A 16,241-nucleotide genomic window follows, 5' to 3' on the forward strand; every position below is an offset into this window, starting at 1 on the left:
GGGCCCGGTCTGGCCGCGCCTACGCGCCGAGCCCTGTCCGCCCTGCGGTGGGTGAGCGCGGCCGCAGCGGCCGCTCCGGTGTTCCGGTTACTTAGGGGAGCACAGGCCTTCAGGGCCAGCCCGCGGGCTTCGGCAGAAACAGTTCTTTGGGTTTATATTCTCACTTACACACTGATTACATAACTCACCTGGTGGAGACATACAAGCGCTTCATCAGGAGAGGGTTACAGCTTAGTGCCCTGGGCGTGCTGGGCTTCTGTGCTTGTTGGGGCCAGGATCTTGACGGCACACCCCACAGCCCTCAGGGATTGCAGCACAACCGAGGTGGAGGCCGCTGTCATGCGCTCCTTTTCATAAAAATACTGCCCTGGTTTTATTAGAGCCATGCTTAGGGCTGTGTACCTGTGGAGATGTCCAGTCTCTTCAGCTTTACATGAGCTCAAGCTCTAAAAATAAATCGATGCGTTTCTTGGTTTCAAGGCTTTTTGGTGGTGTTAAATTAACAGTAACTGGAGGTGATTTTGTACCTGTAACATGGAATAAAATGACGTGGGTATTAGTTCAGTGAAGAACATTTTATCTGTTAAAACTAGAAAGCAGTATAAAGGCTTTCAGATGCATTTATCCTCTGGAGAGGAAGTGATATTCCCTCATTTCTGACATTGTATAAACCACACGCAGACTAAATTACAAAAAAACATTGGTACTGTTCTCCATCCTTATGGTACTGGTTTGTTTCTACCATTTATCAGTTCGAGGATTTTTTTCTCTGTCATTCGTGTTTAATGTAACATGCGGGCTCTGGTGCTGCAGATGCTTAAATGCTGTGTGGATATGAGTAATGCCATAAAAGTTGATGCACTATTTACGTAATTAAGGTTCTTGTGTATCCTTAAATGCTTGCAAGAATAAGATTTGGGTCAACATTTAATCTTCTCAGAGACACTGTTTTCCTGGAAGTAATTTAGAATTGTATCTAATTACTAAAATCCTGTTTCACAACACAGGTTTTTTCCAATATATATTGGATGTCTGTAACTTTCAAGATTGCTATAAAAGGGACCAAAATTTATTGTTTTCTGGAAAGTGCTTTCTGCTGTGTTAGTGCCACAGAGTTCGAGCTTTGTTTTCTTCCCAAGCTCATTGAGTGTGCTGCTTATTGCTGTAATTCACATCTCTCTTACGCTCTTTCCTTTCCCTCACCCTTAGTTTTCTTACTGGAAAACCCAAATCAGATTGTTATGTGATGATCAAGACTTGCTTCTTTTTCTCAACTTGCAGTGCTGCAGGCAGCACAGTTAGCAGTGAGTATTAGTAGTCTTCTTGCATACGTTTTAATTTACCCAGTCCGTTAAAAGTGGTGCTGTGTGTTCTAGAAGGATTTCTGTGTTGTACATCTATAGCTGGGGCCTGCTTTAAATAAAAGAGGAAGATTGAACACAACTTTTTCTCAGTCTTCGTTTTGAGCAAGTACAATTCTGCGGAACATAGTGTTCCATTTTGGGTGTGAGTGAAAGGATGTACTGTAGTTTAGAGTTCTTAGGCAGCAGTCTGGGAGCAATCATGTTGACAACCCTTACCTAATTTTTCATTGACCAATATCACCAAGTCCTTCTCTATAGGGCTGCTCTCTATCCATTCACCCCCCAGTCTGTACTAAAGCTGTTGACTGCCCCAGCCCCTGTGCAGGGCCTTGCACTTGGCCGTGTTGAACCTCATGAGGTTCACATGGACCCACTGCTCAAGCCTGTCAGGGTCTCTGGCTGGCATCCCTTCCTTCGAATAACTGATTGCACCACTCAGCTTGGTGTCATCTGCAAATGTGCTGAGGGTGCACGTGATCCCACTGTCATCAATAAAGGTATTAAACATGATACCGTTCTTCCCTTAGTGTTCTGTAGTTTTTCTGAGGCTCGTTAGATACAGCAGGGGACAACTGCACAGCACTGTGTTGCATGTCGAAATTCTTCCCGGAGAGGGTGGGGAGGCACGGGAACAGGTTGCCCAGAGAAGCTGTGGATGGCCCATCCCTGGAAGTGTTCAAGGCCAGGCTGGATGAGGCTTGGAGCAACCTGGTCTAGTGGAAGGTGTCCCTGCCCATGGCAGGGGGGTTGGAACTAGATGGTCTTTAAGGTCCCTTCCAACCCAAACCGTGCTGTGATTCTATGTCACCCGTTGCATTGTCTGTCAGTATAAAACACACAGCTGCAGCGTGAGACACGCATGTTAGGGAGTCATGTTATAAAGTGTGGATTATGAGAAGTTTTACATAGCCTTCTTAATTTGTATTTGCCAAGGGTATGAGCATGGGAATGTCTCTTAAACCAGCAACCGGGTTTCGCCGCGTTCCCCTTCAGACTGCTGTGTTGGGTTGCCGCTGTCCGTGGTACAGGAAGAGGTGCTGGTCCCTTCATAGCTCGGGTGCAGTTGTGCAACATGGAATGTGCTTCATACAGCTGTTCTGTTCAGCTCTAGAATGCTGGTGGCTGGGAACCCTGGCTCTTGTCTGTATCTCAGAGGCGTGCGGTTTGTACTCGACACAGCTGGTTTATTTTCTGTGGCAGAGCAACACGCATTTCAGGTGATTCTGCCCCTGTACTCTGCTCTCGTGAGACCCCACCTGGAGTGCTGCGTCCAGCTGTGGAACCCCCAATATCAGAAGGATATTGACCAGTTGGAGTGAGTCCAGAGGAGACCACGGAGATGATTCCAGGGCTGGAGCACCTCTCCTATGATGAAAGGCTGCAAGAATTGGGCTTGTTCAGCCTGGAGAAGAGAAGGCTCTGAGGAGACCTCATTGCAGCTTTCCAATACCTGAAGGGGCTACAAGGGTGCTGGGCGGGGACATTTTACAAGGGCCTGTAGTGACAGGACAAGGGGGAATGGGTATAAATTGAAAGTGGGGAGGGTTAGATTGGATATCAGGAAGAAGTTCTTCCCGGAGGGGGTGGGGAGGCACTGGGCCAGGTTGCCCAGAGAAGCTGTGGATGCCCCATCCCTGGAAGTGTCCAAGGCCAGGCTGGATGAGGCTGGGAGCAACCTGGTCTAGTGGAAGGTGTCCCTGCCCATGGCAGGGGGGGTGGGACTAGATGATCTTTAAGGTCCCTTTCAACCCAAGCCATTCTGTGATTCTGTGATGATTTAAGATGGAAATACTTCACTTTGTCTTGGGGCCTGTCAAGGTCTTGTATTGGTTAGTAGCACTCTGAAGATGATAATCCATTTATCAGTTTACTACATAATATTTCATGTAGCCAATAGGAATCAACCTTTCCTCTGTCAAAATTCAATCTGTGAGCAGTCACTGCTCTGCAATAACAAAAAGCATATCCAGTGACTGGATGTCTCCAGAAATTGTGTGATCCTGGTGCGTTCCTACTGTTGTCCTTTAGAATACTGTAAGTGTAGTCTTCCGAGGAGTTATTTATACCGCGGCTGCAGTTCTTGGAGATATATTTGTGTGTGAATGCATTAGCATCTTGGGTCTCCGGATTCTGTTCGTCTCAGTTATTACCTTGTAGTAGTGTTTATCCAATAGGATTCTACAAGACTAAAGTAACGTAGTAACACAAACTACTTTTCATCATAATTTTATTGTTTTAAAGTAAAAATCTGTGTGATGACTGTATTCACTCATCATGATTTCTGTTTCCTTCCAAGCTGGCCGTGGAATTCCCATCAGAAGACATTTTCTTAATGACTGCTTCCCCAGTTATAAAAGCTGTAACAAATTTCAAACAGGTAAGAGAGACTTAATTTTTCTTACAGTGAGACCTCTTCAGAAATTTCTATGTACACATAATTTAGAACCTAATCCTGAAAATGCTTATGATTTTGAACTTGTTGTCACACGAGTGTGACTGCAGTGGTGTTAGTAGGACTCACACAAGCGTGACTGCAGTGGTGTTAGTAGGACTGATGAGTATGATTCTCATACTCATACAGCAGTGTGTTTGAATTTTGGGCAGAAACAGACATCTGACAAATAACAAAAGAAGGGATAGCCTGGTGTGAAATTGCCTTCAGCTTTAGCTACACCTCCAGCAGCTGATGATTCAGTGACCTCTCCTGCTGGTTTGAAAAGGAAAATAAAATGCGTACGAGTTTGGATTTCTGGCTAGTAGGTTCATTAAGGTAGTTTTGCAGGGGCGCTCAGGTCTTGGAAAGCGCTGCTCTTTTTCCCCACTCTGAGGGAACTTTAAACTCTACCACAGGGTGAAGAAAGAGCTGGAGGCTTGATTGCACAGAATGCAGGGTGCAAAGCTGCCAGCCAGTAAGAAGTTAGGATTTATCTCTCAGGGCAAGTTAAGACACCTAGAGCTGGGCTTCCACCTGGCATTTATATTCCTGTCTCCTTCTCTGAAACACGGTGTCTAATAGGTGAGGTATAGCTCATGGCAAGTAAAGAAAGACCACGCTGCAGTTTATCCGACAGCCTGGTTTTAACGTAATTCTTCTTGTATGATTGCCTAATTCACATCGCCACGGAGGGGAAAAGCAGGCACAGAGAGATTTGAACAGCAGTTCTTTGCATTTAGTGGCTGTAAGTAGCTATCAGCATCTCTGCCTTTTTGCACTGTGGTTTTTTTATCTGGGGCTAATGGGTGCTCAGAGCACAGCTGAGGGACTGAAAGCTCTGTGTGAGACTGGTGGAGTAACACCCGGCTAAAGAACATCTTCTGAGCTTGAGAGTGCTGACAGGTAGGGTCATGAGTACCCAGAGAGACATTTACACATCGCAGAGACGTGAAGTCTCTAATTCACATCGACGCAAGTTTCGGTACCTGAATAATAATGGAATAGCTAAGTGCTTCTTGAAGGCAGCAGCATCTGAGTTTTGGACACGAGCAAATTCATTTCCCTCTGAACTGCAAGCATGGAGTGGCTTCTGGTTCCTAGCTGTGTTCCAGACTCTGAATATTCTATAAAGCAGAAGGCCTGGAGGTTTCTGTGTAGCTGCTCCCTTCTGGGAGAAACCCAAAATCAACATAACTTACTTGAATATTTTCCACGTTCTGGTTTGCCTCTTTTTTTCTTTAATCATTTTTATTTTCCTCACCAGTCTCTGAAATATCAGAGAGTGACTGTGGGTGAGGTGCTGAGTAAATGCTTTGAGGTGATCCTGAATCTGTCTTGCCTAAACACTTCTCTTGTACATCCTGCTTAGAAGATGAGCAACAGTGAGCACTTTTCCTGACATCCTGCATCAGGAGGTTTTTGAATCATTAGGGTTTTAAAGAAAATGTCACCAGCTTTTTTTTTTTTTTTTAAATAGAATAAAAGTATTTATTTCAGACAAAAGCGTTTCCGTAATTCTTTACACTATTTTGACCAAATTATTTTTTCTCCAAATGCTGCAGAGAGGAAGGTGCTTGCGTGGGAAAACATCATTATTTTATCAAAATCGTAACAAACAGGAAAAACAGGTTCTTCGCGCTGCATCAGGTCAGTTAAACAGCCGTGCTGCCAACCCTCATGATATAGTCTATCCATGGAGTAAGGCATTATGGCAGTCAGAGCAGCCGTTAGGGTTCTTCACTCTTGCTTCACCTCTAGCTGTAGAATTAAAATTTTCTGTACTACTTTGACTCTCTACCGGGAACAGGCATGCAGAGATTCTGCATACAAAAAGGGACCTTAGCAGTAACATGTTTTGAGACAACACGGGCTTTATGTTGTGACTGCTTTCCTGGAAACGAATGTGACACTTTTTTTGTACCAGCTTTAGGAAGAAAGAAGATGGATAAATGTTTCATATTTTTAAATACTTCTCATCTTCCTGCAGGTCTCCAAAACACTTGAGGAATTTGATGTAGAAGAGCAACCAAGTTCTCTGTTAGAAAAAAGATACCCCAATATTAAAGTTATACAGTCTGGAGTAAAACGATTGAAAAGCGATGAGCATGTAAGCTAATGTTTTCTCTTTTGTTTTATGTGGGTTTTTTCAAATTATTTATTAAAAAAATGAATCTAAGAAACAGTTGAATGTTTTGGGTGTGAAATTCTGTTCAAGAACGTTCTGGTTCTTGGAGTGTTACCAGAATTACAAGAAAATACTTCCTAACTTTAATTTCACTTACCGCTTGCACTGTTGTTCAAACAGAAATATATGCAGGGGACAAAATTAAAGATCAAAAATTACTTGTTAATTAAGAAACCGTATGTTTTGGATTTGAATCTTTGACACCTTAGAGATTGCACTGAACACCTGATTGGCACAGCAGCCAGACCAGTCAGTTGAACCAATACAGATGCGTGAAAACTTCTGTAACCGTGGAGAGATCTCCAATTCCTGAATTGCTGCTTGTTGCTACAGAGACCAAACTATTAGCAACTTCGTGATACCAAAAAAACCCAAAACAAAACAAAAAAAAACCTTGAAAGAACCAGCATTTACACCTTTCCTCCTTCCTTTTTAGCAGGAAATGTGTTGGGAGTATGAGCAATGCACAGCACGTACAGATCCCTGTTAGTGTCGTGTCGCCTCGACATACTATTTCTCACTTCAGCATTTATCAGAACCTCACATTCAGATCCAAAACTGGTTTTGCTCATTTTAAGTCACAGAGATGATTCCAGTTATATTCTGCTAATACTCAGATGATCCTGATGATACTCTTGAATCATGACTGTAATGGTGGTTTGGTTTAGGTCTGTCTCTGGGGACATGAATATTTCATGTATATGGATTTGGAGAATCTTTTGCCTGAAACCTTGAAGAACCCTCTGTGTGCAAAACCACTGTCAAGTATTTAGCTTTTAGTTTGGAAAACGACGAATAAGGTCTTAAATGTTAAATTTTCAATATCGCTGGTTGCAGAGGGATGTAGCTTGTTTAGTGTTTATCTTTTTCCTTAGCAAAGAGCAAAATTTGCGGTCTCTCTAAACTGTATTCCAGCATGTCCCTAGTTAAGTTAACACAGGTCTGCTGTCGTTGAAATGTTTTCAATGAGATTCCTAATTGCTCTTGTATAGTAGAGCACAGTTTACATCTGTTACTGGGGTGGGGGGACATCTGTCACACGGAAAACCTGTTCTTCTAGCACAGGCAGTGAGTACAGAGTGCCCCCAAGTGGTAATCTTTGTGTTTCATCTTTCTTTGAACCGTTTACACTTTCTCTTTTATCGGGCAGGTAACGTCACCTCCTTAGGTTTGTAAGTCTGTTGTGAGTGTAATGCAAGTCATTGAGACCCAGTCACTAAGTGTGCCAGTTAGAGCTTCTAATGCCTGCAAAATACTCTTGACATGAAGGAAAAAAAAAATGCTAATGTTCTCTTAGAAGTCTGCAATTGTTTTCTCTTCTATTTTCATTTTTAACAGAAAATTGTCACTGAAGATGGGAAAGAATATATGTATGAAAAACTCTGCCTGTGCGCTGGAGCAAAACCAAAGTTGATTTTGGAAGGAAACCCATATGTATTAGGAATCCGGGATACTGACAGTGCACAGGTAAATGTGTTTTGGACTTTGAGGTGTATAATACATTCTTGCTTCTGATGCAAAATACTAAAAATGATTGCAGAGTGAAATGGAAAACCACAAAATTATGCTTGTTATTATATATCCTTAAACAGGGACACTCTCAGTAGCAGAGAAATAGCTTTAAAATACCATTAAATAAATTGATGAGTCACTAAATTTATTAAGGTTATAGATTGCTTATAGAGGGTATTTCTAGCATGATACTGTAGAGTAAATGCTGTTCTTTTACCCTCCAGGCAGAAGCCAGTGTGAAAGTGTAAACGTGTGTCTGGTACACGGTACGAGGGGCTGCTTCTCACAGTGAAAAGCTACTGAAGGATATGGTTGTTTCTAATTTTACTCTAGCCTCTCCTCACTGTTCAGGAAAGAGTTACAGTCAAAGATGTGGAAAGGTTTTCACACAAGAAATTACTTAATATTCAGCTTGAAAGTAGAAGGGAGGTTTTGCTGCTGTAGGCCTTAAGAATTGGAGGAGGCAGAATGAAAGGGGAACACTCCTCCCTACAGTAAGAACTGTAATTCACCAAATGAAGTGTTGAGGATAAAAAAAGATGCTTTCTCAAGTAAACTGAAGTGAAACTATGAAATTGTTGTTTGCTTTGGGTATTAAAACTTTACCTGAGATACAAGAACAGAAGGGAAATCAAACCCCACAAAAAAGGCAGCCTTTGATACCTTGTCTAAATTGAAAAGAGAAACGCCACCCGAGTGGCACCAGTGGTGTCTGGAACCTGTGAGGGTGTCCCAGGGTGCTATCGTCATGTACTTACTGTCTTTGGATAGTCCTGCCTGTGCATCCGCTGTTGGCCACTGTGGGAAACAGCAAACTGGGCCATCGTCCTCCTCAAAACCGATGTTGAACTTTGAATGAGGCTGAAAATACTTGGGGCTGGTTTTGGGGTTATTTTTTTTTTAACGGTGACTGCGTTCACTCCTCCTCTCCGACACAACTCACGTGCCAGTGTCTGAAGGGATCGAAGGGCTGCAGTTTTCATGGCCTTTTACGCTTTAGGTTCTCCGATACTGCTGGTCAGGTGAACTGGACGCATGGATGAACGGATTTTTGTGTAATTGCAGTAGTTGCTCTGGTAGTCGTGACTCTTGGTTTGTTTGAATCCTTGAATCTTTGGAGTGGTTATATTATGATCTAAAAATACTATCCGGGCTATTTTTCATTTCTCTCACTACTGAGATGGATTTGGGGACTTGCTTCTTTCTGAAAGTTTTCTTCATGAATAGAATTAGTTCTTTGATTTTCTACAAATTAGTTTTTCAATCGCTGATTTCTGATCAGGCGTTTTAAAATTCCTCAATTTCTGTACCGTTGCCATTTTATGCAAATTCCTGTGAAGGTTATGCAAGTTGTGATAAAACTGGAATAACAGGTATCACAGCACTAATGGTCTCTAGGGCAGAAGGTCTCCTGGATGCTACCAAGGGCCCTGTCAAATGGCTTAGGTGTAATTATTTACCAGGGCTCAGGCTGAGACTGGTACGGCTGTATCAATGACTTCATCCCGCACCCGCTTCATGAGCTTCTGTAGCAGATCTTGGCTTAAGTAAACGTGTGTCGGTAGCCTGAGAAAATGAAAAGACTAAAAAGAGCAAGAAAATACTGAAAAGGATATACTTGATGAGAGTTGAGGGAATGTATGATGGAAGTTGTAATTGACTTTTCTCTTAATGCAGGCTTTTCAGAAGAATCTGGCTCAGGCCGAGAGGATAGTAGTGGTAGGAAACGGTGGGATCGCGCTTGAATTAGTGTAAGTAAAGCGCTAAGTTTTAAAGATAAATATACAAGTAGAATCCTTAACAATTCGATGTTAAATCTGTTGTGCCTTACTTTGGGAGAAGACTGATGTACACAATTACAGCTCTAAAAGCATTCAGTAGCAAAATTGATTAAAATTTTTTTTTTCATGGAGGTGCTTACTGCCACATAAGATACAGCGTGCCTCAAAAGAAATTTTGACACAGATCAAGAATATACAGCCTTTTCCTGATTTGGGACTCACAGAGATTTCTGTTAAGACCATAAAGGCCAATATTAAAGTTACTAAAACTTGTCTGACTTCAGTGGTCAGAATTCTAGAACGGTTTGGGTTGGAAGGGACCTTAAAGACCATCCAGTTCCAACCCCCTGCCATGGGCAGGGACACCTTCCACTAGACCAGGTTGCTCCAAGCCTCATCCAGCCTGGCCTTGAACACTTCCAGGGATGGGCCATCCACAGCTTCTCTGGGCAACCTGTCCCAGTGCCTCCCCACCCTCTCCGCGAAGAACTGCTTCCTGATATCCAAGCTAAACCTCCCCACTTTCAATTTAAACCCGTTACCCCTTGTCCTGTCACTCCAGGCCCTTGTAAAAAGTCCCCCCCGGCTTCCTTGTACCCCCTTCAGGCACTGGAAGGTGCTATAAGGTCTCCCCGGACCCTTCTCTTCTCCAGGCTGAACAAGCCCAACTCTCCCAGCCTGTCCCCATAGGAGAGGTGCTCCAGCCCTCGGAGCATCTCCGTGGCCTCCTCTGGACTCGCTCCAACTGGTCTATATCCTTCTGATGCTGAGGGTTCCACAGCTGGACGCAGCACTCCAGGTGGGGTCTCACAAGAGCAGAGCAGAGGGGGAGAATCCCCTCCCTCAACCTGCTGGCCACACCTAAGACACAACACGCAGAAGATGATAGAACAGAAATAGAGAGGCACCTTGTCTTGCACCCATCCTGATTTCAGTTGAAGAGCTTTTGAAGTGTCTGACATGGCCATTGTTACAGACCGGACACTGAACCACATGGTCCTGCAGTCTGCTAGAATACAGACACATCTGTATGGCACAGTTACACGGTCTTGTGCTGCGTTGCAGGAATCACTTTTTCACTTTCACTGGATTTGTCCTCTGCATGTGTCCAACAGTTCACGTTCCACACAGTACGAACAAGGTGCAAGTGCAGGTTCTCAGCAGTGAGCAGTCTGTCAAAAATGAACTTTTTTTTTTCCATTGTGTGGCGCAAGATGATACTGGTTTTGTTATTATTATATCTGCTTTCCCGCAGCCTGTTTCAATTAGGGTTGGTAGTGTTGAGAAAATACAATCTGTCAACATGAAGAGATACTTTTGTGTCCCTTATGTAAATATTTAGAAGCAGTAGTGGATTTGATAGGCTTGAAGGTCTTGGATTTCTCATTTCTAGTTTCTGGAATGAACCCTGGCACGCTCCTGGTTGTGTGGAGTCAGAATCTCTTTGGGTAGTCTTCTCACTTTACCTATTGTTTAAACATCCGCAGGTACGAAATCCAGGGCTGCGAAGTAATCTGGGCTATCAAAGACAAAGCCATTGGGAACACGTTTTTTGACGCAGGAGCAGCTGAATTCCTTATTCCAAAGTTAACTGCTGAAAACCGGGAGACTCCAATTGAATGTAAAAGAACCAGGTATACGGTGGAAGGTACGGTGTCGTAGTCTCCTAACTGCAGCAGCAGCATTTAATATTAAAGATCGTCCTAAGATCAGTTAAATTAACAAGCTGTAACTAAGCTGTTAGCAGCAATGGAATTTCCTTCAAAAAAATAAAAGCGAGAAAAGGTACAAATACCGATCCAGAATTAATGTAGACACGCAACAGCATGTGATAGCATTACCTAAACCCTGTAAAAATGTCTTGTTATCTGTGCCAAGTTTACATCTCGTTTCCTGTATTCCATCTGCTGAAGAACCTGTTCATTTTTCTGGGATGCCTTAGCTTTTGCCTGCAGTACGTCAGCATGAGGTGGGAAGGAGCTCTCCCGTAATAAGCTGTTGGAGGACCAGATGAAACCTCACAGGTGGTTGTTACAGATGCAGGGAAACTGCGGTCTTCCTAAAAACAGTTAACTGGAACTGCATGACCAAACATTAGGCAAACATAGGGCCCAAACAACAAGAGAGGAGCAGCTTGGTTCTAGACTTCGGGTTGGAAGAATAAATTGTAAGAGGGTCAGCCTAAACGTCAGCAAGTGGCACCTGAGGTTCTTCACACGGGTGGTGGCGCGTTAGGGTTTGCACGGGCGGGCGGGGGAGGGGGTTGCACCTTTGCCAGCAGGTGGGTGTCACTTTAAACGCTAGCAGTGATGTTACGCAGCTTCGGTCCGTAGTGGGTCTCCAGAGCCCTGGTGCCCTTGGGGGTCTGGCTGTTAGGGGCCCATGCAGGCACCCAACAGTGGCAGGGGCGTTTCAGAGATCAGTGAAGGAATGAAAGGCATAACGTTGAAAGGTGTTAAAAACAGTGGTTTGGAGTCCAGTTTGTCTGCAAATTAATGGGTTTTGGGACATTACGCATTTTTTACTTCCCTTTCGGCAACCAGATCATCCTTCTTTTCTTTGAGAATCCTTGTTCTGCATTCTGTGAAGTATGCACGCTAAATATGATATTCTCCATCTCTTTCCTTCAGGAAGTGAGGAAGAAGAAAGACCTGTAGCAGCAGGTGACAAACTGGGCAGTGCCTTAGGCCCCGACTGGCATGAGGGCTTACACCTTAAAGGGACTAAAGAGGTACGGCCCTCATCTTGTTCACACACTCGCTCCAAGTGGGTATGGATGACAGAACGTGAAACGTCACATTCAGGATTCTTAGAAATGTAAAAACAAAATGGTGCTTGAACCGATTCTCCTGTCAGAATTAAACAGGCAGATAACGTTAACACTAACACAGCAATTGTCTGCTTCAGAGAAAAGGCCTTTCAAAGGCATCGGTCGTAGTTTTTACAGAAACGGCTTTGGGTACCAACTGAAGGACGCTGAGGTTATTCAGCAGATAAAGCAGTGGTGTCTTGGCTGTGGGAATGTGTTTGTGTAGTGGAGAATAAAACCATGTGAGGCCTGAATCCACGAAACAGTTCAGAGAAACAGGTAACTTTCCAACTCTGTTTCAAGCTCGGAATAGGAGTAAGTGGTTGAAACGTGGGTTACACTGTCAGAATATATATTCTTCTTTTTACAGCAGTTAGAACATAATTATTGTTATCAGAATTTAACTCATGATGGAAAGATGAAGGATTTGAAATCCTGGAAGATAGAAAATAATTTACTTTTGCTTTGCCCTGATAAATTCTACATTCTATTCCTGTAAACTCAGGGGAACTTGAATACGTTTTCTGGCACACCAGAAAAATCTAAATTGTCATGACGTTTCAAGGGACATCACAAATCTGCTGAAAAAGCAGGTAAATTGTCATTTGCTGCTGTTAGATCTGTGCCAGAAAAAGGAAAAAGTGTAGGAGCTCAGCTAATGTGCCGTGCTTTAGGATGCTTGGGATTTTTCTGTTTGTTTTGTGTCCCCCCTGGTTTAGTAACGCGTTGGTTTAGGTGGAGGTATATCTGCCATGAAAATCAATTGTTATTGCTAATCATCACGTTTACAATTTGGTCCATCTTTTCTTTAGTTTTCTCATAAAGTTCATATTGAAATACTGTGTGAAGTAAAGAAAATACACTTACAACAAGAATTTACACAACTGCAGCGGACTTCTTTGGCTTTTCCTAAGGAAGAGAAAAACGTAGAGCCAGATGAGGGTAGGTGCCAGTGCTGGTTAGAAATAACGTGTTAAGATAAAGCAGTGCTGGAGCATGTTTGGTCATGTTTGTGATTTTAGAGCAAATACAGATTTGGAAAACAAATCCTTTATTTCTGTATTAAATGGAGCTCTAGCAATTTATAGTAGTTGAGAATTTGATTTATGGGCTACAATTAAATTGCAAAATGTTATGCATCACACCCTTTTCCCACAAAGTCACTGAAGTAGTGTATGCACAAGGTTCCCTCCTTGTGACAGTCCATAAGATCATACATTGAAATTGAACGTGGGGAGGTTTAGGTTGGATGGCAGGGAGAAATTATTCCCAGAGAGGGTGGTGAGGCACTGGGACAGGTTGCCCAGAGAAGCTGTGGATGCCCCATCCCTGGAAGTGTCCAAGGCCAGGCTGGATGAGGCTTTGAGCAACCTGGTCTAGTGGAAGGTGTCCCTGCCCATGGCAGGGGGGTTGGAACTGGATGGTCTTTAAGGTCCCTTCCAACCCAAACCATTCTGTGATTCTACGGTATGATTCTATACATTAATAGTGGAGTTAAAAGGGAAAAAAACCCCAAACCCACCAACTTTTAGTGTCAGAAGTGAAGTAAGCCTTGAAAGAAAGTAGTTTCCAATAATAATTACATCTTTAAATTTCGCTGACCAAAATGTAGTATTTAAAATACTACTTTAATAGCCACTTACTTTCAGCGAAAGGTCCTAGCAAGTCAAATCTCTGACGTTCTTTCTGCTTTTGAGGCGTTTCTTGTGCGTGTGTAAACTTACGTGCAGAAAGTATTGGCAGTTGCAGGCTTCAGAGAACATTCAGTCTGAAGCAGTGGCAGGGCAGCATTTTCCCCTTACAAAGAGAACTTTGAAAATTCCAGAGAAAGTTAACACTAGCGCTTGGAACTAAGTTCCAAAATCTTTTTATTTTAGTCCTGAGTGAAGGTAAAACATGTTACAGGTAATCTCCTTTTCTGATGTGTTTTTGTTTGGTTGGTTTGGTTTTATTTTTATTTTCCCCTATTTAATTAGATATCTCGAAAGATTCTTTTTCTATTTCATGTCTTACTGTAAGACCTAGTTAATAAAATACCTTCTGTTGGTTACATTCTCAGGGCAAAATTTTCCCCTTTTTCAGTGCTGTGGCCTGTGTATGTGGAATTAACTAACGGGAAGATTTATGGATGCGACTTCATTGTCAGTGCAACCGGGGTCGTGCCAAATGTTAAACCATTTCTTGATGGCAACAATGTAAGTATACGGATTTCTTCTGAAGCTTAACCTTTTTAAAGTAAAGTGAAATAAGCCCTTTCAGCTGATTTATGCTTCTGGCATGAAACTGATGGATAAAGGTTTTAAATGTTGTACAGCATTTCAAAATTGTTGCTACTGTGATACTTAATGTGATAAAAATTTACTTCATTTGCTGTTTTTGGCTCATTATATTGCTGCTGCTGATACGTACTGATTCGCTGTGTATATATATGATTACGTTGCTAGGATTGGGCCTGTCAAAGTGGGAAAAACCGATCTGTGTAATCAGTTAAGGTGGCAAAAATGTGCAATAATTTTTGGGTTAATCCTGCACCACATTCTTACCTTACAAATCTTAACTGCTTCCTTCCCAGGAGAAAATGTTATTTCCAATGTTCTTCATCTGGGAAGCAGCTCTAAAGGCGCTGGTATGCATGAGGGGAAGTCAAGCTCTTGAATCAGCATCCCAACATGGATGCTGATGACGGAGTTCATAGCTGCCAGGCGCAGTGTCAGGCCTTGAGATCATTCTGTCTCTGTGTTAGGTGGCTGGTTTAACCCCAGGCAGCAGCTCAGCACCACACAGCTGCTCACTCACTCTTCCCGCCATGGGGTGGGGCAAGAGAGGGGTTAAAATTGAGAAAACTCAGAGTTTGAGATAAAGACAATTTAGGCAAAGCAGAAGCTGCACATCCAAGCAAAGCAAACTAAGGAATTCCTTTGCTGTTTGCCATCAGCAGGGAGATGTTTACCATTTCCAGGAAAGCAGGGCTTGCAGGCACTAACGGTTACTTGGGAAGATAAACGCCGTAACTCCTGAACATCCCTCCCCTCGTCTTCTTCCCCCAGCTGCATACGCTGAGCATGACATCATATGCTGTGCAATATCCCTTTGGGCAGCTGGGGTCAGCTGCCCCGGCTGTGTCCCCCCCAGCCTACCCACTGGGGGGTGCTGTGAGGGGCAGAAAAGGCCTGGATTCTGTGTAACCGAGTACTCAGCAGTAACAAAATCACCCCTGGGTTATCAGCACTGTTTTCGGCACAGATCCCAAACACAGCCCCGTACCAGCTACTGTGAAGAAAATTAACTTTCTGCTTTGGTAGGCTGATTTTGTCTGCTTATTTAAAGGGTTCTAGGTTTGATAAATTCAGGAACTGATGATAAATTCTGTAGGGGCCAGGGTTGCAATTAGCTATGGAGAAGTAATAGTTTCTGTGTAAACAGTTGTGAAAAATACTTCCTTATGGCACTCTTGGGGGCATCTGTTTCCTTCCCGTGAAGATGAAGGAGTCTCCAGATGGTGAGGCTTGAACGACTTGTTTCTCGTGTGGTTATCAGTCTTTTCTCAGAGTCAGATGAGGTGGGAGAACGAACAGCCAGACATTGTTTACACTGAACGACCTTTTTCTGTTACGTGGCATCCAGAACAGCATCTTGCTGGGTTCCCTTTGTATTGCCTCCTGTCATCTTATATCTTAAAATGGTTTTTTGAGCAGAATAGTGAATTTCTCCAAATTTTTTAGGAGTCTGCCATGAAAAAGTAAAGAGATATGACTGTTTAACGTGGGTGAAGTTGAATTACTTAGTTGAAATGATTATTTTTCCTCAGTACTGATCTGTGCAAATCCTTCAGTTTGCTCTAGGTGAAGATGGAGGTCTTAAAGTAGATAAACACATGCACACGTCCCTGCCGGACGTCTATGCGGCTGGGGATATCTGCACAGCCTCGTGGGAGCCCAGTCCAGCGTGGCATCAGGTAAAGCACATCATACGCTAGTGTGCCCAGCAGCGCTGCGAGCCACCCAGTAATGACACGATGGGAGAAAAGAAAGTGTGATTGAAGTGGAAACCAGGGAACAAGATCCTGGGTGTGTTGATGACATGGGATGATCTCTGCGGCTGGAAGCCAAGCTCTTCGGCCTTTCCGAGTATAATACAAGTACAGGCTGGGCAGAGA

At 43.3% G+C, this 16,241-nt stretch overlaps 1 protein-coding gene across 1 annotated transcript; it reads left to right on the forward strand.

Annotated features, from left to right (window-relative positions):
- Nucleotides 1–3,660: 3,660 nt before the first annotated feature.
- PYROXD1 (pyridine nucleotide-disulphide oxidoreductase domain 1) lies at nt 3,661–16,040 on the forward strand (the record flags this gene model as incomplete). The annotated part of the gene is made up of 9 exons (XM_010148959.1): nt 3,661–3,741; nt 5,786–5,905; nt 7,322–7,450; nt 9,173–9,246; nt 10,764–10,924; nt 11,907–12,007; nt 12,898–13,027; nt 14,168–14,280; nt 15,918–16,040. Coding segments are annotated over 9 exons (1,032 nt in total), but the record flags the coding sequence as incomplete, so codon positions are not given.
- Nucleotides 16,041–16,241: the final 201 nt, after the last annotated feature.

The sequence above is a fragment of the Eurypyga helias genome, unplaced genomic scaffold (assembly GCF_000690775.1).
Source record: "Eurypyga helias isolate BGI_N326 unplaced genomic scaffold, ASM69077v1 scaffold1590, whole genome shotgun sequence".
Taxonomy (NCBI): Eukaryota; Metazoa; Chordata; class Aves; order Eurypygiformes; family Eurypygidae; genus Eurypyga; species Eurypyga helias.